Raw genomic sequence first — 27,254 nt, forward strand, 5'->3', positions numbered from 1 at the left:
ACCATTTGTACAGTTTTATGCCAGCAAACTAGAAACACAAAATCAGTAGAGGAATACCTTCAAAATGTAAATGTAAAATAATCTAACATAACAGAAGATAGAGAGTGTAAAAAAAAGAATCTCAGGGAAAACCTTCTGATACCTGAAGGATTCACAGGATAATTCCTATCAAACTATTTAAATAACCAATGCAATACTACTTCCCATATTATCCTCAAAATCTGAGAAAGAAAGGACTTTACCAGATTCCTTTCTTTTTTTTTTTTTTGTGAGGCAATTGGGTTAAGTGACTTGGCCCAGGGTCACACAGCTAGTAAGTGTTAAATGTCTGAAGCTGGATTTGAACTCAGGTACTCCTGACTCCAGGGCCGGTGCTCTATCCACTACACCACCTATCTGCCCCTAATTTACACTTTTAACATTAATACCAATCAAATTATCAAAGGAATACTTTTCAGAACTTGATGAAATAAATTAATTTGGAAAAATAAAAGATCCAGAATATTATGGGAAATGATGGAAAGATGTAAGGATATAGGGAAAATAGCACTTCCAGATCTCAAACTATATCATATAGCAGCGCTTATCAAAAAGATCTGGTATTGGCTGAAATAATAGAAAGGTAGATCAGTGTATACAAATTACAAAAGGGAGAATCAGAATAATGGAATTCACTAATCCAGTGATGGATAAACAAGAAAATAGAATTTACTTGGGAAAGGACTCCTTGCTTGATAAAAACTGATGGGAAAAACTGGAAAAGGTTTGTGCAGAAATTAGGCTTAGTTTATAATTTACACCTTCAATGCATTCTAAAAGGATATCTGACCTATATTAAGGAAAAGCAGATCATATATTTCTCACTTCTATTGGTAGGAGATAAAAACAAAGAATAGAGTCAATCACAAAAGAGATGAATAATTAATTTTGATTATATGAAGCTTAAATCTTCTATTCAAACAAAATTAACACACCTGAGATAAGAAGGGAAGTGATTGAATGGCAAAAAAGAAATCTTTGTATTAAATTTCTCTTATAAGGATTTGGCATCTAAGAATATAAAAAATTAACATATATATGTATTGTGTGAATGTGTATAACAAAAAGCTATTTTCTAGTAGATCAGTGGTCAAAAGACATGAATAGAGGGGCAGGTAGGTGGCGCAGTGGATAGAGCACCGGCCCTGAAGTCAGAAGTACCTGAGTTCAAAGCTGGCCTCAGACTCTTGACACTTACTAGCTGTGTGATCCTGGGCAAGTCACTTAACCCTCATTGCCCCCCCCCCCCAAAAAAAGACACGAATAAACAGTACTCAAAAAAAATCTTGTAAAATATTGCAACTTTATGAAAGAATACTCCAAATCATAGATAATAGGAGAACTACAAATCAAAACAACACTGAAATTTCAACTTGTGCTCTGTAAATTAGCAGAAATGACAAGAAATGGGAATGGTCAAAAATGGAGGGCTTGTGGGAAGAAGGGATACTCATGTATTGTTAGCGAAGCTATGAATCAGTACAACCATTTTGGAAAATAATTTGGAATTATGAAAATAAAGTGACTTAAATGTCCACACACTTTGATGCAGAAATTCCATTACTGGCCTCATACACCAAGGAGGCTCTTGATAAGAAAGTCCCCATATATACCAAGATATTGATAGCACAGCACTTTTTGTGATAATAAGGAATTTGAAACAAAGATTTCCATCAATTGTTCTTGTTCAGTAATTCAGTTGTGTTGAATTCTGTGACTCCATGGGACCATAGTACACCAGGCCCTTCTAAAGCAAGTGTCTTTTAATTTCATGGGTGCAGTCACCTTCTGCAGTTATCTTTGAGCCCAAGAATATAAAATATGACACTGCTTCCATTTCTCCTCCCTCTGTTTGCCAGAAAGTGGTGGGATGACTTGCCAAGATCTTAGGTTTTTTGATGTTAAGCTTCAAAATAGCTTTTACACTCTTCTCTTTTACCCTCATCAAGAAGCTTATTAATTCCTCTTCATTTTCTGCTATCAAGAGTGGTATCTTCTGGGGCAGCTAGATGGCACAGTGGATAGAGCACTGGCCCTGGGTTCAGGAGTACCTGAGTTCAAATCTGGCCTCAGACACTTGACACTTACTAGCTGTGTGACCCTGGGCAAGTCACTTAACCCCAATTGCCTCCACTAAAAAAAAACCAAACAGAGTGGTATTTTCTGCATATCCGAGATTATTGGTATTTCTCCTGGCAACCTTCATTCTGGCTTTTGATTCATCCAGCCTAGCATTTCTCATGATGCATATAAGTTGAATAAATAAAGTGACAATCTACAGTCTTGTCATACTCCTTTCCCAATCTTCAACCCATCAGTTGTTCCATATTTGGTTCTAGTGTTGCTTCTTGGCCCACATACAGGTTCCTGAGGAGACAAGCAAGATGATCTGGTACTCCTTCTCTTTGAGGACTTGTCATATTTTGTTGTGATCCATATAAACCCCTTCTGGATTTTATTTTATTTCTGTTTTAAAACATCTACTATTGGAGCAGCTAGGTGGCACAGTGGATAAAGCACCAGCCCTGATTCAGGAGTACCTGAGTTCAAATCTGGCCTCAGACACTTGACACTTCTAGCTATGTGACCCTGGGCAAGTCACTTAACCCCATTGTCCCTGCAAAAAACCAAACCAAAACCACAACAAAACATCTACTATTCATATACCTCAAAGACATCACAGAAGAAGGACAAAAATATTGAAAGCATCAGTTTTTGTTGTAGCAAGGAACTGGAAACAAAATGGTTGCCTATCAACTAGGAAATTGCTGGATAAAGTCATGGTATATGAATGTAATGTAACATTATTGCACCATAGAAAATGACCAAAGGGAGGGATTCAGAGAAACCAGAGATTAATGGTATGAAATATGGGAGATTAGGGTGACTAGAACCAGAAGAATAATTTATACTGACTATGACACTGTACAGGAAAACAACTTTGAAAGACTTAAGAAACTCTGGAACTCCTCAGGAACCAATGTAGTGACTGGTCAAAATACCAGAAGACTGATAATAGAACATGCTTCCCACCTCTTGGCAGAGAGGTATTGGGTTACAGTCGCAGAATGAGACATATCTAATCAGAAGAAGACATGATCAATGTGTGAATTTATTTTACTGACTATTTCTGCTTGAAAAAAGAGAGTGCATTCATTTGGGGAGTGGGGAGGATATATTATGGGGGATAGTGATGATTTTTTAAAAGAACACCAAGAAAACATTAAAATTTTCACCCTAGACAACAAGCTAGTTCAGCAGAGGTCACAAACAGGGTACTACTGTTGGTAGGTATTAACATGTTAAAATGTAATTACATACATAAAACCAAAAACCCAGGAGTATGTAATGGAGATTCATGGTTTCATATGAAAGCCTCTTTCTCTTCTTGCTACAGGGAAATATTGTATTTGTCAAGTTAAAAAAAAGGAATTTTTTTAAAATAAAAAAAGGTAATATGGTTATATTTGTAATTGTTGCTCAGTTGTGTCTAGGGTTCTCTTGGCAAAAATACTAGAGTAGTTTGCCATTTCCTTCTCCAACTCATTTTACAGATGAGGAAACTGAGGCAAAAGGGTTAAATGACTTGCCCAGGGTCATCCAACTAGAAAGGGTCTGAGGCCGGATTTGAACTCAAGAAGATGAGTCTTCATGACTATAGGCATGGCACTCTATCCACTGCCACTAATATTTGGAATCCCTAATGTAAATACAGAAGTTATCAGTAAAACATTTTAAAAAACAACATCAAACCTGCCTCCAGACAGACTCCAACTGGAGCTAGAAAAGGTTTTAGAGGTCACGTAATACATCGCCCTCTGAGTTGCAGAGTGGGTTAAGGCCATATAGGTTGAAAGGGTAGATTCCCATGATATAATTCTAAATCCAGTATTTCTGCTATATGATGATAGCCTTGTTAATTAATACTAGCAAGACTGTCCATTTGGGACTAAATATATATATCTGAGTGGCACCAAAAATCTATACACATACATTAGAAATATTCCCAAAGCTTCCTGTAGTTCCACCATTAAAGAGTAATTCCTTTGGATTCAAGTGGCAGAAATTCAGGGCTGGAAAGGACTTTAATGTCTGTTCTAACTCAATTTACATACCAGGAAATGGAGGCCCAGAGAAGTTGACTTGTCCAAGGTCACATAATGTTAGATAGAGGATTTGAAGTTAAATCCTTTGACTTCAAATCCAGCAAAATTTCCATGCATCTCTCTCTATAATGTGGTATCGTGGACAGAGAGACTCTGGGAATCAGGATACTTAGATTCTGGTCTGGGCTTGAACAAGCCTTACTGTGTGACCCAGGACAGTTTTGTCTCAGATTCTAGAGTGAGGGCCCCAGAGAAGAGGTGGTGTGGACAGGACTGCTAATGTTGGCTGGGAATACAAAGAAAGGTAAAATACAGCCCCTGCCCTCTCGAGCTCACAATCCAAAGTGGGAGACAATTTGCAAATAATCATGTATAAACAAGCTATGTACAGGATATCTAGCAATATATACATACTCAACAGAGGAATTATCAACAGAGGCAAGGCACTGGACCTGAGGCCCAAGATATATATATCTGGAATGAAGAGAGAACCTTATATTCTAATTCTGGGCTGACTCAGTCTCCTGGACGCCAGGGCCTAACAACAAATAGGTACCGACATTGGAGAAGGTCTCCCCTTCCCTATGCTCTGTGACGTCAGCAGACTGGTCTTATATCTCTCTATGACGTCGGGGTCGGGGGTTCGGGGTATAGGGATCTGTAGGGGATCCCTACATTCAGGTCCACGTGTGGGTCCTTCAGGGTGGGAGGAGGAGGCCGCTCGGGTCTTCTCAGGGTGGGTGGCGGGGAGCTCCCCGGGCCCGGGCCCGGGCAGGGTGTAGGGACGGGTCTGGGGGCGGCATCATGCGGCGAAGCCCCAGGCCGGGTTCTGCTGCAACCCCCCCACAAACACAACCCAGATTTCTACAGCGACCGCAGCAACAGCTCAGTGAGCGCCACCTCCCGGGACAGCGGCTCCCGCAGGTGAGAGGATGGGCGGGGTGCCAAGGTGGAAGGGCAGTCCTCCAGGCCACTCACGTTAGGGAAGAAAAGGGGGTCCGGGAGGCCGCGGGGAGAGGGGGCCTGAAGCGGGGAGGATACAGGGGTCCGCCGGGGGGCGGGGAGGGATGGGGGTTCATCCTTGGCTCAGAGAGCATCCTGTGTACAGGGGCAGCCGGAGGTCACAGGTGGGCTGGAAGCTGTCTACTGAGTCTTGCGCTCCCCAAGACGGGGGAGCTGGAGGTCTGTGGCTGAGGAGCGGTAAGGGCAGGGGTGCGCTCGGGGCATGGGAGGCAAGGAGCGGGAACTGGCCGGAGGCGGGGCCCGGGGGAGGCCTCGGACAGGACCGGGTTCTGCCTCCCGCAGCTGCAACAGCCGCTGCAGCAGGAGCAGCCGCGGAATCCCGCAGCCTCCACCTTCCACCGGTGGAGCTTTCTCGGGACCGCCCCGTCCAGCCGCAATCCAAGAGCCTGATGAGTATGACACCCCCTGACCCTCTCCCTGGCCCCACTGAGACGTCTACCCTGTCCCTGACCCTCCATTCTTTTTTTTTTTTTAATTTAAAGCAGGGCAATGAGGGTTAAGTGACTTGCCCAGGGTCACACGGCTAATAAGTGTCTGAGGTCCTCCTGAATCCAGGGCCGGTGCTTTATCCACTGCACCACCTAGCTGCCCCTAGTCCCTGACTCTAAACCCAGACGGCCACGTTAAATGACGACCTCTCAATCAATCTGTCCTCCCCGCTCCCCAGCCCTTGTCCTCCAGGCTCTGGGATTTCTTCCTGCTCTGTTTGGAGAAGTCCTGGGTGCCTTCTGCAGGTGCGGGTGAGTGGTGGGAGCACGTGGTGAGGGGCGGAGGGAGGATTGGTGGAAAAGCGGGGGGCGGGGGAATGCAGGGAAGAGAGGAAAGACTGTCAGGGGAGGAGTTCTAGAGGGGAGGAGTCCGGGGCCGAGAGGGCAACGAGCTGGAGGAGGGGCTGGAGGAGGAGAGGGGAGGGGCCGTAGGGGAAGAGGAGGAGGGCCGGGGAAGAGCCAGAGGGGGAGGAGCCAGGACAGGCCGGGGAGGAGGGTCCAGGCCAGAAGTGGATCTGGGAGGAGCCCAAACCCAGGTGGGGGAGTCATCAGGGGAGAGAGTGGAGGAGGAGACAGAGGTGCGCAGGGGAGGGATCTGAGGCTGGGGCAAGAGGAGCCGGAGGCAGGTAGGGAACCGGGCAGGAGGCGGACTGGGGAGGAGCCCGAGGCGGGTAGAGCAGGCCTTCTTCCTTAATCCCTCCCTCGTTCCCTCCCGCCCCTGTTGGTCCCCGCACCAGGGAGGTCCGTTCTCTCCGCTTCCTGCTTACAGCCTTGCTGTTCTTCAGTGTCTTCACAGCTGGTGAGGGAGCAGCTCCCAGACACGCGAACCCTCCAAACTTAGGGATAGGGGGTGGGGGACCCTGCCCCAGTGCACCAGGAAAACCTCCAGGGAGGCAGAGCCAGAGCCAGAGCCAGAGCTTCAGGGATAAGACAGCCCCCTCTCCCATCCCTGTTGCCTCTGGAGCTTCTTGGGGGCAGGAAACCTTTCCCATCCAGTTCCCAGCCTAGGTCCTTCTCCACTTTAGAGCCCTCATGTCCAGTCATGTGAGGCCTGAGTAATGGAGCCCTGTGCCCCTTCCTAGCCCTCCAAATCCTCAGGCCCTTTAGTCACTGAGCCCCTGAGCCTTGGAGCCCTGATTCCCTGAACCTGATCCTCTCTCTGCAGTGGTATGGGTGCACTTCTGTATTTTGCCCCTGTCTGGGATGAGGTGAGTGATTCCTCCTGACAGTGAGAATGCGAGAGATGGGGAAGGGCTGGGAGACAACTTGTGTTCGAGAGGGAGGTTGTGGGAGAGGTTGAGCTGAGATCTGTGTTTCCTACTCCTCTCCTAGGAGACCAAGGATTCCTGACTCTGAGGTGAAGGCTGGGGTTTAGAAGGGCTGAGGGCCTAGGGAAAAACCTGGTGGGTCCTGGGAGGGCCTGAGGGCTCATCCTTATAACCACCCTGATTTGGGGGGGGGGCATAAAGGGGGTTTGCCCTTGTCCCATGCCTCCCTCCCTATTCTCCGGCTTCCTGTTCCCTGCCCTTTGCTCTCCTACCCTCCCTTTGCAGTGAATATCATGAGAAGGTCCACTCTCAGGGGCTGCAGCTGCAACAACTTCAGACTGAGCTTGACAGACTCCACACGGATGTGTCCAGCATCCGAGCCACCAACAGAGAGGTGAGCACCGATCCTGCCTGATACAACCATCCCTCACCCCCTTGGTCTTCCACACCCCAGAGGCCAGACCCAGCTGGTTCTTCCCTCCCCATCTCTCCCCCAGAGGGTGGCCCAGCTCGTGTTCCAGAGACTGAATGAAGATTTTGGGCAAAAACCTGACTATGCGCTGAGTTCCGTGGGTGAGACTACTTAAGACAGAAGATACCTAGGGAAAAGAGAGATATGGAGACACCCAGAGAGAGAGAAAGACCCAGAGACAGAGAGAGGCAGAGACACATGGAAACACAGACGTCCCATTCGGTTACGCTCTGTTTCTGAACCCAGACCCTTTGCCTGTTGCAGGGGCTTCCATCGACCTAGACAAAGACATCGCATGACTATGAGGACAGGGACACAGCTTATTTTTGGAATCGGTTCAGCTTCTGAATTATGCCAAGCCCCCACAGTCATCCTGGAGGTATGAGGAGAAACTGAAAGAGGAGGAGAGTAGGGTGGGCACTGAAGGACCTGTGAGGAGCAGGGACAGTCAAGGGGGATACACCCTGGATGTGGTATATCCCCAAGATCACTAGCCTCATTGTCAACTCAGGGTAACCCTCAGATGCTGGGGTGGGGGGGTGTCCATAAGCTGAAAATCTGATAAATCTACAAAAAATGTAGGAAGATGCTTGTCAGTGATGATGGGGGAGGGGCAAGTTCTCTGAATGGTTGGAGGTAGATACAATCCTTAGGGGATATATGACTGGCAGTCATTCATGGTCTCTCACGTCATGCAGGACTGGTAGTGGGTTGTAAATGTAAAAGATCTTGGATTCAAATTCCAGTCCTTACTAGGTTTTGTGCCCTGGACACTTTCTAGCTGTGTAACCCTGGGCGAAGGTCACTGAGAGCTGTCTGCCTTAGTTTCCCCATCTATATAACATGGAGATAATAACAGCACCTACCTCCTGGGGTTGTGAGGATCAAATGAGGTAAGATTCATTTAGTGCTTACAAACCTCGAAGAACTACTCTGTGAACAGTGATAATGATCACCTTCAGCAAGTCACTTAATGTTTCTCTAGTCAGTTTCCTCATGCTTAAAATGAGAGAATGAAACAAGATGTGCTCCAAGGGATCTTGCAGGTTTAGAGCTGTTCTAAACTTGTGGCCCTATGGAATAGTGGCCTGACCCTATGTCATGCTTGTGTCATCTAGCCCGATGTTTTCCCTGGGAACTGCTGGGCCTTCCAGGGTGCTAAAGGCCAGGTGGTCATCCGGCTGCCTGGTCAAGTTCAGCTAAGCGACATCACCCTGCAGCACCCACCCTCGAGCGTGGCCTACACTGGAGGTGCTAGCAGGTGCTCCCAGGATTTTGCTGTCTATGTGAGTAGGATTGAGGACTGGTCTGTGAGGTCCCTAAAGGGAATGAAATAAAATCTCTGCTGGGGGATGATAGGATGGAGTTTTCTGATTTCACCTGATTCCCACTGTATCTCTACCTCCCACTGCCCCAGGGCCTCCAGGAGATGACAAGACTGAAATTCTCTTGGGTAAAATTCACCTTTGAGATGGAGAAATCAGAGATTCAGACATTCCATCTGAAGGTGAGGAAAGAACTGCAGAGGACATTGGGAAGGGGCTGAGGTATCCAACCAGAAGGGGCTGTCTCCTGTCCCTTCAGCACGAACCAGTCCAGAATAAGGAGGGCCTGGGACTCCTGGCCTCTGTCTTTTCCTCAGAATGAGCCTCCCATGGCCTTCCCAAAGGTGAAGATTGAGATACTCAGCACTGGGGACACCCACGTTTCACCTGCTTATACCGGTGCGGGCCCATGGATTTTCTGAGTCATGATATCCAGGGAGAAGATAGCAGGACTAAGGGTGAGAGAAAGGGGCAAGCCTGCTACTACTCTTCATTAAACCACCTGCTACTTCCATATGAGCAGATTTCAGGGATCTCTTCAATGGGAAGCTAGGGAATGGGGGGAGTGGGGAATAAATCTGTGGGTGTTAATAGGATACTCAAGTGTCTATACTCTCTCCTTAGGAGAATGACAAATACACTCACAAACAAGAACCCACCTGGATTTCACTCTAGAGAAAGCTACCTATTTTTCACTCTAGGACACTGATCCTATAACTGGTCACCTTTATCACAGGTCCGACCTCTGCTCCTAACACCAAGCATACTTCCTTTAGGCAGAGACTGAATAACTTTTTCTGTGAGCTGAAAGAGCTCTGGACTATGTATAAGAAGTTTGGGTTTCAGTCCCACGTCTATCACAAGTGAACAACTTTCTAGGTGCCTCTTCTGTCTGTCAAACCATAGGGTTGTAAAAGTTAAGAGTGGATCAATCCCTTCTTTTTTTTTTAACATTCCATGGGGCAGCCTAGGTGGCACAGTGGATAGAGCACAGGCCCTGGAGGTCAGGAGTACCTGAGTTCAAATCTGGCCTCAGACACTTAACACTTACTAGCTGTGTGACCCTGGGCAAGTCACTTAACCCCAATTGTCTCACCAAAAAAAACCCCAAAACCCCAACATTCCATGAACTAACGTTTTTCTTCTTGTCACCCTGGCTGTGGTGTCTCTACTATTATTCCAAAAGCATTGGGTGTCATGGAGACAATGATGTCTCCTTTTCCAAAATAGCCTCCTTGGGTCCAAAGCTCATTCTCCTCACATTTTGCTTTTATACAACCTTCTCTAGAGGAAGATGAGTGTCATCTTCTTTACTAATGTCCTCTTCATCACTTAAGCTGAGAATCAAAAAAGAAGACAATGATCTCTCCTTTACAGTCAGTGCTTTAGTTTTTATTCATCATTCTCAACACTTAATGAATACCTACTGTCACAGGACCCTGTGCTTGGTAGAGGATATACCAAGATGAATTGTGACCAATGACCATGGGGAGTTCACAGTCCCAGGCAAATTTTACATTCAAATGGGATTAGTCATTGTTATCCTTTCTATCTGGGCCATTTTAGTTTTCAACATTTGTTTTCCTAGGATTTGTAGTACCAAATTTTTTTCTCCCAACCCTCCCTTCCCTCCCCACTCCCCAAGACGAAAAGCAATCTGATATAGGTTATATATGTACAATCATATTAAACATATTTCTGCAATCTGGGCCATTAAAAAAAATCCCATCCACCCTCAGAGAACAGATGAATCTATGAATCCAAAAATGTTGTGTGAAAATAACAGTAACATGGGGCAGCTAGGTGGCGCAGTGGATAGAGCACCGGCCCTGGAGTCGGGAGTACCTGAGTTCAAATCTGGCCTCAGACACTTAACACTTACTAGCTGTGTGACCCTGGGCAAGTCACTTAACCCCAATTGCCTTAAAAATATATATTTAAAAAAACCCAAAATGGTAGCATCTCCTAAACCTACTTGAAAGAACATCTGTCCTGAATTTATGAATGTTATGTTAGCTTAAAACTACAGCCACCCGGGCCTTTGCATAAAGTTTGGCTCCTTCCCTATAGTCCTCCTTTGCCCTGCAGATATGCAAACTACTCATTGGCTCAGGTTGAGCCTGAGACCCTCTTGCTTCCATATTCAGCTCAGTAGCTTTTCCATAGCCTCATTCCTCTCAATACAATTGAGTTCCCATTATCTTCTTCCATAGCAGGTCTCCCCAACCATGATATTCATGTGGGATGGGGAGGAGTCATGTGTCAGTTTCTTCATTGGTTGACCAAACCCAAAGTATCTATTGATGCTGTCACAGCCCTTCCTAGAATGAAAGGTCTAGGCCCAGAGGTATGCTGGATATTCTAGAGATGAAGGAGCTATCCTGTCTCTGCTCCAAGAGAACTTAAAGCCCAGCTGAGATCATGGAATATAGGATTGGAAAGGACTTTAGAGCTCACATAGGTAATAAGTAGTACAGATGGATCAGGTACATACCAATTATACCTCATGGCAGTGGGTACAACAGGACAAAGCCATGGGGACAGTAAGGAGATAGCTTTTTTGTGGGAAAAGAGCAAGGTTTGGAGCAAGATCATAGATTCTGAGGGAGTTTTCTATTTCCTTCTCCCTGCTGAGGTAGTATGGGAAAATAAGCATTAGATTTAAAAATCAAAGGACCTTGGTGTAAATCCTGGGTGGTTATTCTCTACCTGTGTGAGGCTAAACTAGGGTATTATGCTGTCAAATTTCGTGTGACAGCACTCATTACATATATTCTTCTGTTAAATTTAGTACATTTCAAATGCTCATTTTGGCCTGTGAGGGAATCTGAGTCAGGAATTCCCCATCTCCCTCCCATTCATTGGCTGGGGCCTATCACCAATTCACTCAGTTGAGGCTAATCTAATAAGATCTCCCATAAGCATGACATGAAATTTGTCAACAAATGGTTTAAATAAAATTCAACTTTGGAAAAGACCAATGAAATGTTGCCACAACTTCCCAGAAAGGTCTCATACTTTGTTCCGTGGTGAAGCTTGAGTAATGTTGAGTCTTGAAAACCAACCAATCCAAGACTATGCTTTTAGGCTTGGTGTGTATCATCAATATGGTGGTGGTATTGCTGTATCATTGCCTTTTGGCCCCTAATAAGTGCTCTTGGGACTGGACGGCTGGCTAGTTTACTCCTTTAGAATATCTTGTTTTGGGGGCGACTAGGTGGCCACAGTGGATAGAGCACGGGCCCTGGATTCAGGAGTACCTGAGTTCAAATCTGGCCTCAGACACTTGACACTTACTAGCTGTGTGACCCTGGGCAAGTCACTTAACCCCCATTGCCCTGCAAAAAAAAAAACCCCAAATTTTTTCTGACTCTATCCACCCATACCTGAGCCCCAGTGAAACAAAAAAAATTTCTAGGCCTAGAATAAGAGTAGATTTTATTGCCTTAGCTTGTGCTCCCAAGTAAGTCATTTCCCTTCCTGGGCATGTTTCTTCATGTATAAAATGTGATTAACATCTGCAGTGCCTCACAGGATTGTTATAGGGAAAGTATTCTGTAAACTTTGAAAGCACCAAAAACACTTATTTGTATCCAGGCCTCTACTAGACAGAGATTCGGTGATGTTCCCTGGCCTCATGAAGATCAGTCTAGTTTAAGGGGGCCGTCTAGTTCAACTAATATAGCTGAACAAGAATTCTCTAGTATATCCAGCGAATGGTCATTAATCATCCCATTTCTCCTTTGGAGAGGAGCATAGGGCCTTTGTACAAAGTTCTACAGTTATAGCTCAAGTGAATGGGCCCGTGCCAAGATATTTGCATGGTAATGACCAAGAATGACTCATTCCCCTGGGCCTTCCCCAGAAAAGGTAGACACAAAATTCAATTTTAATTGATTTTTATTAAGCACAAGGGGATGTGTGTACACGATGAGAGGAATTCAAAGAAGCATAATGTATACAAATATAAGATACAAAATGTATTGGGGCTGGGTTGGCTTAAAAGTGTCTTGGCTCATGGGATACATGGAATCCAAAGCAGTTAAGTGCACATGTCCACACCTGGGACTGATGCTCTGTTCCTCCTCCCACTGACAGGAGAAGCACGAGGCACGGACATCGTCATGTGCAGAGAGAGAGCTGGTGCTGTGGTCAATCAGTTCTTAGGGGCTGGTGCTGGGTCCTTGGCAGGCAGTACTGGGGCCTTGTGGGGGGCCAAGCCCTGTGCCTTATAGTAAGACACAAGCTGCCGGGGCACCTCAGCAAGGACTGCTTGAGCCAGCGCTTCCCTAGGGGCCTGTAGAAGTGAGACAAAGCAGACAAGGGATTAGCCTGAGCCTTCTCCCAACCCAGGGTTGAAGTGTCTTCCCTCAAACTCCAAAGCACATCCCCTTGACTCACGTTCTTGAACTGGTGGAAAGGCACAAACTGGACTATGTCTCGGGCAGCAGACTCTCCACTTCGGGCACGCAAGGGACCCCCATCCCCATCCAGCTCCTCCATGGCTGTGAAGTCAGCACCCCCAACACCCACAATGATGATAGACATGGGCAGGCGTGAGGCCCAGACCACGGCCTCTTTCGTAGCCTCAACGTCTGACACGGCCCCATCCGTCAGCAGGAGCAGCACAAAGTATTGCTGAAGGGTTCAAAACCACGAGAGTCATGACTGAAGAGGTTCTTATCCCCAAAGCCATCCCCTCCCCTCCCTGCTCATGGACCACAGAACACCCCAAGAACCACAGGCCCTTCTCACCGAGGCAGTTCCCTGCTGCGCAGCCTGGGTAGCAAATTGTGCTACATGGTTGATAATGGGGGCGAAATTCGTGGGGCCATAGAGTCTGACCTGGGGCAGGGCCTGACGATAGGCATCTACAATACCCTGGATGCCTGGAGAATGGGAAGAAGTGATGGTGGTACATGGATTTGGGAGGAAGAGAGATGTTAGAGTAAGGATAAAAATTTACCTGAGCAGTAAGGGTTACTGGAACTGAAGTTCAAGGCAAATTCATGAGAGACCTGAGTGTGGAAATAAGAATAGTTCTGATATTCTCTTAACTATGACCAAGAGCAAGGTTACTCATCTTTAAGCTTGTTTCCTAATTTGTAAAATGAGGAAGTTGAACTAGATCATCTCTATTGTCCCTCTCAGCTAAAAATCCTGTCTTTCTCCAACCCCTCCCATACCAGGATAGGAACCACTCCTCAACCCTGAGGTCAAAGGTGAGAGATTAGGGAGGGGCGCACCTGCCAGTCAGGGGGGCACCTGGGCCCCAAATCCAAAAGCCGGGAACAGTTTGTCCCTGTGGGAGGAAGATAGAGGAGTCGAGGGGAAGTAATGGAGTCCTTACCCACACTCTTCCCCTTTGCCCCCACCCCCAGGGTTGAGATATGAAAGGGGATACCCAGTAAGGAATCCATAATGGATCTGGGAAGCAGTCACTAAAACTGGACTCACGTGTCATAGTCCTGTACCACACAGCCCACACTCCACAGAGCTGTCAGGTACTCATTAACACCAGAGGGGCTCAAGTAGTGCAGAGAATCTGGAGAGGAAGGGTCCCCATTGGATCCAGTGAAGTCCATACCCACCTGGAAGGCAGAGGAAAACGTGACTGCATTTTGGGGGGAGCCCCAGTTACTGAAGCTCTTTCCCCTCCCATAACCAGTTTCCTACTGTCCACTGATTACTCACAGTGAAATTGATCTGGCAACCACCCATCACATAGTCCAAGAAGGAGAACTCTGCCTCAATCTGGTAGCCAAGGAGAAAAGTGGGATCAAGACCAGGGGGACAAGGCTATAAAGTCTGAGGGGGTGGAGGAAGGAGGAGTCCTACCTGGCAGACCTTAACTCGAATGGTCCCTGAGTTCTTATAACTCTTCTTTTTCTGCTGCTTCTCAGGATGAATACAATCGAACTCCACCTGACAGGGAAAAATACAGATTTATTGGTGGAGCGGGAGGGAAAGTGAACAAATATGGAAGATTACATTTGAGGACTGTGATACACTGGAAATCTACTAGAATTCCAGTTAGGGAACTCTAGACTGGGACTTCTAACCCTGTTACACAGCCACCACCTGCCCCAGTGTTCTCATTCAAGGAATGTGTAGAGTGGGTACAGCTAAGCTACTTACTGGGGTGCCCTGCAGCTGGGTCAGATTGGTCTGGAAGGAGCCAATGAGGTCATGGGAGCCATCACTGTCATAGTCTGAGCAGCGCACCTGGAGGGGAGGTGGAAAGAACATTGGATTGGGAACTATGAGAGAACTATGCCTGTACCCTGGGTCTAACACATAATAGCTGTGTGACCCTGGGTAACTCACAAAGGCACCGAGCCTCATTTCCTCATCCATAAAAAGGGAATAATGCTTTATAAACCCTAAGTGCAGCACAAAGAGTTATCATGGGGACAGGTTAGTCAACTTGAGCAGAAATGCCCATGAAAAGGCCTTTGGGCCTTGAGGGCTGAGCCCTAGCTGGGGCCAACAAGATCCCTTTCCCCCCCTCACCTGAATGGGCAGGGTGGGGTCTCCTCCACAGAAACGCTGCAAAGGAACACTGAAGCGGCTCCATGTAGGATTCAGATTGTTCTTAATCACCTGGGGAAAAGGGTGTGCAAAGGCACGGCTCTTTGAATCTCAGTCCTGTCCACTCCAGCCCCAACCCACAAGGCAAGACATCCCTTCCCCACAAATGTCAGCCCTTCACTTACAATGGCAGGCCAGGACATGGAGCTAAAGGACTAACTCCTCCCTTAATGGGTCCCCCACATACCTCAGACCTGTAGACCAGATGCCACTTTCCATCGCCCTGTCGATAAAACTCTAGGAATGGATCAGATTTGCCCAGAAAGTCCTGAAGGTACCAAGAAAACACTAGTCACATCTCTGATGGTACAAATGGGCAAAAAGAAGATCCAACATGGGCAAAAATCTCCCATTCTCTTGCCCAGAACTGGTCAATTCCCTTTTCTGAGGTAAGCCGGGGTGAACCCCCCCCACCAATTCTCCAAACCTTCTTGTCCAGATTCCGAGCCTCCACTTCCATGATCACCACCCGAGTGTCCTTCACCTCCTGGGCTGAGATCTGAGGGGGCAAGGAAGGCTAAGAGTTCCCTTGGAGCCGCTTCTCTTGCAACAAGTATGCCACGGGCTAGACCCAGAAGCTCCTCTACTCCCCAGCACCAGACTTCCTCACCGTGATGGTTCCATGGCCAGCTGGTTTTCCAGGTTTCAACATCAGGGGCAGGGTCACCGTCTGGCTAGATACAATCTGAGGAATGTGACAGAGTCAAAGTCATCCCTGGGGGCCAGATAATCCCCCAGACTCAGCTCAATCAATGCTCTTAGGAACGAGGTGATTAAAGGGCCCCCATCTCCCTGGATACTCCGCACTCTAGACTTTGCCATGATAAAACCTGTCTAGACCTATCTCATACCTGGTCAGCTATGCCCCCTCATGAGTAACTGTATTCCCTTTCACCCTAAGCAAACTCCTTTTCCTTGCATTTGCCCTAGAGGAGCACCCCTTTCTCACCAATATCTATGCCACAAGCCTTCAGCTATTTTACTGTACCTGTCCTAGGGTGCATTCAGCTCCCCCCAAGAAGTCGTCATCTCCCAGATCAGGAGTATTGTTGTCAATGTCATAGACACCAAAACGTAACTTCTGGACTGTTTCAAAGTGATAGTCGATTGGCAGTGGTCTGGAAAATTCAGGGCTGGAGCAATTCCGGACGCGCTCTGTCCGACAGAGCTAAGAAGCACAGCCGAGGGAAAGGGGGGAGGTCACTAAGCCCACCAGGGACTTCCTAAGGAGAAGCTTGTTGGTGATGTAGTTAGGGCCCCACTTTAGCAAAGACAAGAACCCCTTCACTTCTCCCTTGCCTTTGTTCCTTAAGGCATCCCATATCCTAATGACATGATCTTAACAAAGGGACCACAAGCTTTGGCCTGGCATGGATAACCCACTTTTTCCTTCTCCCCTCACTTTTCCCGAAATTCCATGCTGTGTAATGCTAGCTGTTTCTTCTCCTTGGGCCCCATCTATGTTGATCAATGAGGCTACCTGAGAGAAGCACTAATTGGCCTCTCTAGTTCTCATTAGAGAACCATACATATAGGGGATAACTATCCTGTCCCCGTCCCTGGGATAGCTGCCCCCAAACCAATGGGTACAGGTATAGGTAACCCCTCAGCCCTTTCCACCCCGACTTACTCCAAAGTCCAGTTCCCTTTTCCCTCAGCTTCCTCACCTCAGCCCAGTTGCCCCCACCCACATCTTGCAGCAGGACACAGAGTGGGTCGGACTTGGAGCCAACATCCTTATCGATGAGCTGGTCACAGGAGATGGACAGCTGTACCGAGGTCACACAGTGGGCCATCTGGGGATATGGGGCCAGGGATCAAGGGTCAGATAACCTGAACCAATACTACCCATAGTGATCTCTCTTCCATTCTTCCCCAGTTGGATGATTCAAGATATCCTTCCCCACCCCCTACCCCAAGGTGAGACAACTGGGGATAAAGAAACTTGGTCATCTCCCAAGCAAGTGCCAAGGAATGGGCTAAGAGGAACATGTAGGGCTTATTCTCTATGACCCAAAAACCATATGGCAGGGAAAAACAGGAGCCCTGATTCCCCAGTCTCCCACAACAACACTGATATTCTAAGCCATAGCCCCAACCTGGGCTCCAACCATTGAACCGCTGCCCCAACCTGGGCCCCAACAACTGAACCGCTGCCCCAACCTGGGCCCCAACTGCTGAATCGCGACCCCAGTCTGGGCCCTAACCACTGAACACCACTGCCCCAATCTGGATTCCAAACAATGAAACCATTTTCCCCAACCTGGGCCTGACCTTTGACCACTGCCCAATCTACGTCCTAACCACTGAACCACTGCCCAAACTCGTTTTTGACCAAGAGGCTATAGCTGCAAAAAGTCTATTTATTTCATTAGTGCTTTTGTCAGTTATTGAAGCGAATCTTACACTATCACAACTTTTCTCTGAAATTTTTTCAGGGTTTCTAGATTTTATTCCCAGAGACTCTTCAAGTCCCTATCTTAGGCCATATCTTTCCCCAACAATACCTAATACATTTCCATTTGAATTCTTAGACCAAATATAACTAAGCCAAGAGAGTTTCTCATACAGTGTCCCATGACCCAGACCCTCAAACACCAAGGTCTTCCTGACCTCCAAAGTACTTGGTATTTGTTTTTAACAACTCTATCCCAACATGTTACTCATTTTCAATGTATTACTCAGTCCCAGAGTTACTGGAAATTGCTTAAATCCTTTCTTTCACTAAAAAAACAACAGACAAAACCAACCCTGTTTAATAAGTGGCACTGTGTACAGAGCACTCTGCCAAGTGCTAAGAGAGATATAAAACTTAGATAAAAAAATCTTTACTTGCCTGATATTCAAAAGACACATACAGATAACTATAATATACACTATTATTTAAGTCCAATAGAGAGGTATCAAAAGTTATTAGGTCCAAAGATGAAGGCTACTATCAGTGAAGAGGAGAATCAGGGAAGGTTTCCTGAAAGACACTGCCAGTTTAGCTGGGGTTCAGGGGATGGGTGTAAATTCAACAGAAAGGAAGAAAAAAAAGAAATTCAACAGAAAGAGGGAAGATATTCCAGGCAAAGGGAGCAAGGCACAGAAATAGACAGAGTAGAGTGTTTGAGGGATAAAGAATAATCCATAGGGGCAGCTAGGTGGCACAGTGGATACAGCACCGGCCCTGGAGTCAGGAGGACCTGAGTTCAAATCTGGCCTCAGACATTTGACACTTATTAGCTGTGTGACCCTGGGCAAGTCACTTAACCCTAATTGCCTCACTAAAAAAAAAAAAAAAAAAAGAATAAACCAATTTACCTCAAGCTTACTATGTGTAGGAAGCAGAAGAGTCTGCAGGTCATCTTCCTGCCAAGATGGCTGCCTGAACAGGAAACAGGATGCCCAGCTCTTGGACACAAACCCCTCAATTTTGAACCAGACTGAATTATCAAGACATCCAAACAGAATGAAAATAAGTGACGTCTTAGATCCCAGAACCACACAAAGTCAGCCAGAAACCCTTAGACAACAAGAGAGGGGTCCCTCAAGCAAAGTAAGTGCTAATGATGTTGCCCACAAGGTTATGTTTCCAGTCAGCATGAGTGGAGAACCTCGTTGAAAAAGTACCAGGGTGGGGGCAGCTAGGTGGTGCAGTGGATAAAGCACCAGTCCTGGATTCAGGAGGACCTGAGTTCAAATCTAGCCTCAGACACTTGGCATTTACTAGCTGTGTGACCCTGGGCAAGTCACTTAACCCTCATTGCCCTGCAAAAAAAAAAAAAAGAAAAAGAAAAACAAGAAAGTACCAGGGTGCTAAGAATGTACCAGGGAGAACATTTTGAAACTACGCCCCAAAGGACTATAAAACTGTGCTTCCCTTTAACCCAGCAATACCATTTCTAGGTATATACCCAAGGAGAATTTAAAAAAAAAGAAAAAAGAAAAAAACCATTATGTTATGCAGCTCTTTTTGTCATGGCAAAGAACTGGAAACTGAGGGATGTCTATCAATTGAGGAATACTGTATATGAATAAGATGGAATGCTATTATGCTGTAAACAATGAAGGGAATAGTTTCAGAAAAACCTGTGAAGACTTGTAGAAACTGATGCAAAGTAAAGTGAGCAGAACTAGACCAATCTACATAGTAATAGCAATACTGTAAAGATAATGAACTGTGACTCAGAAATGCTGATCAATACAATGATCCACAACTCCAAAGGACTCATGATGTAAAATGCTATACACCTCCAGATAGAGAACAAATGGACTCAGTGAAGAATGAAGCATTTATTTTTTTCTCTACTTGTCTCACTCCCCTCCCCTCCCCAACATGGCCAATGTACCAATTATTTTGCATGATCTCACATGTATGGGTATTGTATTTCTTGCCTTTTCAGTGGGTGGGGGGAAGAGGGAGAATTTTAACTAAAAATAAAAACAGCCAGTGTAGCACCATACATAGCCCAGGCCCAAGAGCCTTGAGGTTGGTCCCTAGTACTGTCCTGAGACATCAAAGAAAGAAGATTCTGAAGATCTTACGTTCAACTTCAAAGATACTGGGAGGCTTAACCCTAGGAGGCCCAACAAAAACCTACATAGTGATAATCAGCTCACCCACAAGCAGAGAAGGACAGAGACTGGCCTTGAAGACACAAAGTGCTAATTCAGGAACTAAAGCTAGAAAGATAAGTAAATCAAAGAAAACATTAATCAGAAACAAAAATAATTGCAAATTTAACTCCCTAACAATTGCAGGAAGAGACCCAACAGAAAAAACAGCTTTCCTATAAGGACTACATTAAATGAGTAAAATGTTTAAAAATGAGATAAAAGCTCAAACGAATAGTTAGGAGACCAAGCACCTTCATTCATTCATTCATTCATTCATTCACTCACTGGTGAGGCAATTGGGGTTAAGTGACTTGCCCAGGGTCACACAGCTAGTAAGTGTCAAGTGTCTGAGGCTGGATTTGAACTTAGGTCCTCCTGAATCCAGGGCTGGTGCTCTATCCACTGCGCCACCTAGCTGCCCCAAGACCAAGTACCTTTAGAAGAAAAAGTGGAAACCCTTTACCCAAGAAACGGAATCTCTGAAAACTAGAAGAGATGAAACAGAAATCAGGACTCCATAAGGGAGCAAGAAATATTAGACCAAAATCAAAAGGCTAAAAAAAATAATAATATAAAAAGTTCCCTGGAAAACAGGTCAAAGAGAGATAATTTAATAATCCCTGAACTCCCTGAAAACTATTTTTTTTAAAAGCCTGGACAACTAAATTTCATGAAATCAAATGACAAATGAGAAAAATACTAGAAAGAGGCTAAAGCAGAAACAGAAAGAATTCACCAGATTTCCTGCGAAAAAGGAAAAGTCCGCAGTAATGTCATAGCCGAAACTCAGAGCTTCCAGGTCAAAGAAAAAATAACACAAATAGACAGAAAGCATTGGAGTACTAAGAAACCATGCTCAGGATCACACATTGCCATGTTATATTACAAAATAAGAGGGGGGAAAACCAAAAAGAGGCATACATTAGTATAGAGAGGAGGAAGAAGGGAGTAAAAACTACTTTCTCATAACTGGGGTGCATAAAAGAAGGGATGGGGGAGTGAATGATGTCAGTTTATATATCAAACTTAAGGAGAAACAAAGGTAAGGAGAGGAAGAACTAAAAGGGAGGGAATAGTCACAAACTTCTTCCTTATCCTGAAGGGGATTATAAAGGGGGTTGGGGGAGGGGGAGTAGAATACAGCATGAGGACAATAGAATCCAAGCAATTGGAGCATGATTTAACAAAATAATATATGGATGTAATGAACTATTCTTGGGTCATAAGAAATAAACAAAAAGGTTATTTTGGAGAATCTGAGGCAGAAGTGGAACAGAAGTGGTGGACAGAGTGAAATAAAAAAAAAAAACTAGGAAAACAATTTTTTAAAAGGACAGTATTGTAAAGAAAAAGACTCTGAAAAGCTCAAGAATACCGATAAATGCAATTACCAGCTAGGTCTTCAGAAGACCTGTGATAAAATGTTATCCACCTCTTGACAGAGATTAACACAAGGTACAGAAACACACCTTTTTTGTACGTGTATGACTATGCTTACCTGTTATCAGGAGGAGAGAAGGCATAGCAATGGTGATGCCAAAGAAAAAAAGGCCACCGAAACATTTTTTAAAAATTCACATAAGAGTTCACAAGGAAGCACTAACAAGAGAGTTGTGAAAGGAGAGTGTAGAACTGTAGGATTTTGTTTTTTGTTTTTTAAACCAAGAGCTGTGTGAGAGAGATTCCTGATTTCATACCGAATCCTCTTTTTGTGTTCTGCTATATATATGGAAATGCTCTTCTTAGGGAGAGTCAAGTTCAGAATAAAAAATACTGTTTTTATAAAGAAAAGTTTAAAAAAGCAAAAGAGTCAACAAAGATTTTTGAGTAGAATAACGACTAGATATATGCATGAGATTATTTTGGCAGTGATATGAAGGAGGAATTAGAAGGCAAAAGTGGGAAAATCCCCAAACTGACAGGATGGGAAGAATCAAAAGATAACTCCAGGGGCAGCTAGGTGGCGCAGTGGATAGAGCACCGGCCCTGGAGTCAGGAAGACAGGAATTCAAATCCGGTTTCAGCCACTTGACACTTACTAGCTGTGTGACCCTGGACAAGTCACTTAACCCCAATTGCCTCACTTAAAAAAAAAAAAAGATAACTTCAAGAAGACAGGTGGTGTAAAAGTCCGAGTATAGGTAGGAAATTAATAAATTCTCCTAAGGTCATGTTGAATTTGACATTCTGGTGGGACTTCCACATAAAAATGCACTGAAGAGTGTTTGTAGATATATGTTTAGAATTAACCTCATAGAAGGAGGAAATGAGATTGGCAAGGAAGAAAATGTAGGTATAGAAGATTAAAGGCCTAAAGATGGGAGCTTAGAGAATATTCAAAGATTTGGGAAGAGGATTAGAAGCCAGGAAAGGAGCCTAACAAATCAGGATGAGAATCAGCAGAGTGGGGTGGGGCTTGAACATGATGGTGAACAGTATCAAAAGCTATAGTGTATAAGGGGAGAATTGAAAATTTTCTTTCTGCTCCAAACCATCCATGTTGTCAGAATGATGTTTTCTAAACACATTTCATGCCATCCCTGCTTGACTCAGACATCCACAGTGCCTCTCCTACTACTTATGTGATCTAGCTTTATCTTCCTCTATCCCTTAAAAACTTAAGAGTCTTAAGTCAGGGGACAGCTAGGTGGTGCAGTAGATAAAGCACCAGCTCTGGATTCAGGAGGACCTTAGTTAAAATCCAGCCTGTGACATTTGACACTAGTTATGTGACCTTGGATGAGTCACTTGACCCTCATTGCCCTGCCCCCCCCCCCAATCTTAAGTCAAGGACCTTTGTAAGTCTTCTAGTTGAACTTCTCTCCTGACGTATCCTTTCTAGCACTGAATGAACCTCTTCTACATGAATACTTCCAGTGTTATGTTCTGACAAGGTACCCAGTACAACTATTGGATATCTGACTTTTTATAAAAGATTTTTCAACTATTCCTTGTAAAATATGTTTATAAGTCATTTCATCTTACTTTGGCTGCCCTCTGTTTTCCCAGTGGAGCTCTTAAAAATGATACCCGGAACTGAACTCAATTCTATATATGTCATCTGATCAGGAGAGTCTAGTTCTCTTCCTTTCAGAAAAATATTAAGGCTAATTTGGTCTGAGTGATTTGTTTCAAGCTGCCAAGTCATCAAAGCAACTAAAACTCCCATGGTGTTTGTTTGTTTTGTTTTGTGGGGCAATGAGGGTTAAGTGACTTGCCCAGGGTCACACAGCTAGTATGTGTCAAGTGTCTGAGGCCTTATTTGAACTCAGATCCTCCTGACTCCAGAGCCAGTTCTCTATCCATTGCGCCACCTAGCTGCCCCCCAGGGTCTTTTTCACATTAGGTACATGGTAAGCCATGTCTCCCTCATCTTATTCTTATGCAGATGAATTTTTAAAAATTTAAACATAGCATTTTATATTTATTCCTGTAAATTAAATCCTGCTGGTTTAGGCCCAATTGAAATTTTTCTGAACACAAAATCCTTTTCATTCTCCTGTTTCACAAGTCTAAATAAACACACCCTCTCTCTGACTTGAGCCAACTAGTAGAAATGTGCAACAGGACACAGACATGGACAAGGTAACATATTAGATCCTTCAGGTAAAGACTTATTGATTAGCACTCTCTGTATACCATTATCCAGCAATATTGCTCTATCTTGACAACATGAGTGTCCACTCTTGTAGTTTTAAGAATTTCACCTTTCCCTCCAGCTCTGAGACAATGATTCCAAGATCACATGATTCTAAGATTGTAACTCATTTATCTGCTAAAATCATTTAAATAGAGAAGAACTCCCAAACTATCATCTCTCCTAAGGTGGGTTTCAATTATACTCCTTTTCATATGCAGATCATAAGCTAAGCAGTTGGGTAGATAGGGTGCTAGATGGGGTTTCAAATTCTTTCTCAGGCATTTAACTAGTTGAATGATTCTGGCAAGTCATGTAACTAACCACTCAGTTTCCTCATCTGTAGAATGAACTATACTTGACAATCTCTAAACTCTAGGTTTGTCATTTATTAACATCACAGTACCTTCCCCATTACATTGGCCTTTTACTCCCTTCTCTACAAAAAGAAAATCTTTTTAAAAAATTTCCTCCACTTAAGTCCTCCCCTGATACCTCACTATGATATGGACAGACATGATCCTGGGTTCTTTGATGGGTCTTACCAAATTAGAAAGACTTCCAGGATCAGCCTGTAGATATAATCTACTGTCCAAGGACCTGTATAGCTAAGTCTGAAGGAGCTTTATCAGCAGGTTGGCTTCAGGATAATTAATTTTTCACCATACCAACTTTTGAAGATCATCTAATCTTACATAAATATGAATCAGTTAATATCCACAAGCATTTGGTTTGTTTTTTAAAATAAATTTTTCATAAGCTTCAGTTTATTCTATTAGCCTTTCTAACAGTTCTTACAGGTCTGAACCAGTAAGATTTCTCTCCTGGATTGCATGCACTGCTCTCATCACTTTACATCTACTACCATTAAAAAGTCTTGGGGGTGTCTCTTTTCATTCTCATTGGAGGGGGCAGCTAGGTGGCATGGTAGATAAAGCACTGGCCCTGGATTCAGGAGGACTTAAGTTCAAATCCAGCCTTAGACACTTGACACTAGCTGTGTGACCATGGGGTCACTTAACCCCCCACTGCCCTGCAAAAACGAAACAAAACAAAACAAACAAAACTAGAGCATTCTCACTGGAACCAGATAGTGAGAATTTCCTTTGTTAAAGCGATTACCACCCTCCTTGATCCATATTCCTTTTTAGGGCCTTAGCCTTTTCTCTCCTATGGATTCCTTCTCTACCAAGGTGTTTATTATCTTCAAAATGCAACACAAATTCACCTCATCCAATTAATCCTACTTCATTCTGGTGCCTTGTCTACTCAGTAGCCTCCAAAAAGGCTTGTCCTCACTATATTTATTTGTCAAACACTACTACAAGAAATCAAATGGATCTTCACAGATTTTGTCAAATTGGAATTGTGCTGCGTGAAATGTTCTACTGAACTTAGCTTGGGAAAAAGTGTCATTTAATGGACAGCCTTGGAAATATTATCAAATAGTTTTAGACTTTTTGGGAGGGGGAGGGGGCAGGGCAATGAGGGTTAAGTGACTCACCCAGGATCACACACCTACTAAGTGTCAAGTGTCTGAGGCTGAATTTGAACTCAGGTCCTTCTGAATTCTGGGGTGGTGCTTTATCCACAGCACCACCTAGCTGCCCCATTGTGATGTAGTTTTATAAGTGTTTCAGGATATTTTTTTTTTTGGGGGGGGGGGGGGTGTCATGATACGTTGTTTGGTTCTTCAGCTTCTGTATTGTCTTCCTCAGAGAACTACCAAAGGTGCTCTTCTCCATTATACTGTTCCCTGCTGCAGAGGCAGGGAGTATTCTTTTCCCGCTTCCAAATTCTCCTCAATGCCTAGCCCAGAATACAGATTGAAGTTCAATCAAAATTTCTGATGAAAGTAAAGTAACTGGGGATTATGAAAATAGTTAGGGCTGAGCCTCGCAAAACAAGCTCTAAACTAGACAGCTATAGCCATGAGGGAAAGGTCTGTATCTCATATAAATATCTTTTCATCTTCTCCGGGGTTGCAACAACTGTCATCAATTTTCCTTTCCTCATAATTCTTATAGCTACACCTGTGGTCCTTCACCTAAGGTTCATGTTCATGTACATGTACACATGCACACACACAATTATTTCAATATAACTGGTTCTCTTTTTAATCCTACATTTTCTTTTATTCATTTAAAAACATTATTTTGAGAATGGTCCCCCCCCCCCAAAAAAAAAAGAAAGAAAAAGAGAATGGGTCCAGAGGCTTCAGAGTATCAGAAGAGTTCATGACATGTTAGTATAGCGTTAAAACACATACTAAATACTCATTGACCCAGAGTTCCCTAACGTTTGGGCAATGATAGAAAGAGATCATCTCCCATTGGACAAGGAGTTGGCATAGGACAGAAACTTTCTCCATCATCAGAGGTGCCTCACAGGTGGGGTATTAGGCTTCTTGTTTCTAGGGACATTTCTTGACCTCCAGCACTGAGAGCTAGTCAATCAATGTTCAGCAAAAAATATGACCCCTCTCTTTTTTCTCAGGGTCCCAATCAGATTCAATACAGACTCAATTCAACAATAAGCTTCTTAAGGACAGGTCATGTACCCTAGTGTCCTATTCCCTTCTTCCCTTATACAGCCCCCAAATAACAGAGTAAGTTAGAGCTTTCTTCTTTCACCTGGCATCTAACCATAACCTATCCATTTACTCCCAGCACCACAATAGTATATAACCTACATAATAGAAAAGGATGACGTAGCAGCAAGGCAAGCAAGGGAAGAAGCCAGGCCCCATGAAATGGAGAAAAGGCTACAAGGAGTGACTGGTATATAGACACCAGGAAGTGCAGGGAGCTAGAGCAGGGGAGTGGCAATACCATTTCCCCAATAAGCCAATATGGTATTTCTATAACTACTGAGACCACAACACCAACTTGCTCCAACAAGGAAATGGTCCCCTCCTCCCTCCTTGTCTGGCTCCCAACCAGCCCCTGAGTTCCCAACAGTGCCCTCCTAAATAGCAGTGAGCGCTCTGTGAGGGCAGGGGCTGTGTTTTCCTCTGTGCATGTGCCCTGACGCCCATCACAATGCTCAGGAGCCAGTAGGCAGGTGAAACTGAAGGTGACTAAAGAAAGATTCAGACTCTTTTCCTGACTCCCTCCTAAAATAACTACAAAGACTTCTATGGACTAAAAATGGTCAGACTAAGAGGGGAAAAAAAAAAGCCAGGGCCCATACTTCCTCCATTCAATGGTTCCCAGGATGAACTGTCACAAAGGTGAGAAGGGCTACCTCAGTGGGTCAGAATCGGGGGTGGGTCAGATCAGATCACAAGCTCTTCTCTCTCAATACACACATTCATAAATTAGGCCTTTCTTATCCTTGCTTCCCTCAAATGTTTTCAGGTAGGGGTGTGAAGGGCAGAATAATGCTGGTACAGGGCCAGGCTCTCCAAGACTGGTTCAAGATGACACCTCCCCTCCAAAAAACAAATTAGAAATTATGGATCCCCAAACTGGAGACACAAAGTGATCTGAATCTTATACTAGATTTTCAACAGACATAATTTGGGAATGCAAACATTTTAAATATTTGGGAATCACCTGGCCTGCCTATAAGAAACTAATAACCTGAGAAGGACACTGGCAAGTATACCTTCTCTTTCCTGGATGTCTTTGGTGGGATGATATCCCACAATACATAGTGTGAAAATAGGAATGACCAAGGCAAAAAAAATCATAAGCCAGGC

The 27,254-nt window shown here is 44.6% G+C and overlaps 2 protein-coding genes across 2 annotated transcripts in view; one reads left to right on the top strand and one right to left on the bottom strand.

Moving 5' to 3' along the window:
- Window positions 1-4,949: 4,949 nt before the first annotated feature.
- SPAG4 (sperm associated antigen 4) lies at window positions 4,950-11,686 on the top strand. Its single transcript, XM_043981481.1, is given in 19 exon segments — window positions 4,950-4,982; window positions 4,984-5,069; window positions 5,254-5,345; window positions 5,451-5,561; window positions 5,836-5,908; window positions 6,394-6,455; window positions 6,822-6,827; window positions 6,830-6,868; window positions 6,992-7,013; window positions 7,210-7,318; window positions 7,422-7,497; window positions 7,661-7,680; window positions 7,682-7,740; window positions 7,742-7,775; window positions 8,515-8,686; window positions 8,814-8,851; window positions 8,853-8,903; window positions 9,039-9,084; window positions 9,087-11,686. Coding segments are annotated over 19 exon segments (1,317 nt in total). The 3' UTR covers window positions 9,275-11,686.
- Window positions 11,687-12,608: 922 nt separating this feature from the next.
- Window positions 12,609-27,254, bottom strand: part of CPNE1 (copine 1) — a 36,076-nt gene continuing 21,430 nt past the window's right edge. Inside the window, 16 exon segments of the mRNA XM_043989633.1 lie at window positions 12,609-13,018; window positions 13,123-13,359; window positions 13,477-13,610; window positions 13,688-13,739; window positions 13,968-13,982; window positions 13,984-14,023; window positions 14,179-14,312; window positions 14,416-14,475; window positions 14,560-14,646; window positions 14,860-14,946; window positions 15,235-15,324; window positions 15,500-15,580; window positions 15,740-15,811; window positions 15,923-15,997; window positions 16,301-16,480; window positions 16,980-17,108. Of these exon segments, the coding sequence (XP_043845568.1) occupies window positions 12,878-13,018; window positions 13,123-13,359; window positions 13,477-13,610; window positions 13,688-13,739; window positions 13,968-13,982; window positions 13,984-14,023; window positions 14,179-14,312; window positions 14,416-14,475; window positions 14,560-14,646; window positions 14,860-14,946; window positions 15,235-15,324; window positions 15,500-15,580; window positions 15,740-15,811; window positions 15,923-15,997; window positions 16,301-16,480; window positions 16,980-17,108 (1,614 nt within the window). The 3' untranslated portion in view covers window positions 12,609-12,877.

This window comes from Dromiciops gliroides, chromosome 2 (assembly GCF_019393635.1).
Source record: "Dromiciops gliroides isolate mDroGli1 chromosome 2, mDroGli1.pri, whole genome shotgun sequence".
NCBI classification, from domain to species: Eukaryota; Metazoa; Chordata; class Mammalia; order Microbiotheria; family Microbiotheriidae; genus Dromiciops; species Dromiciops gliroides.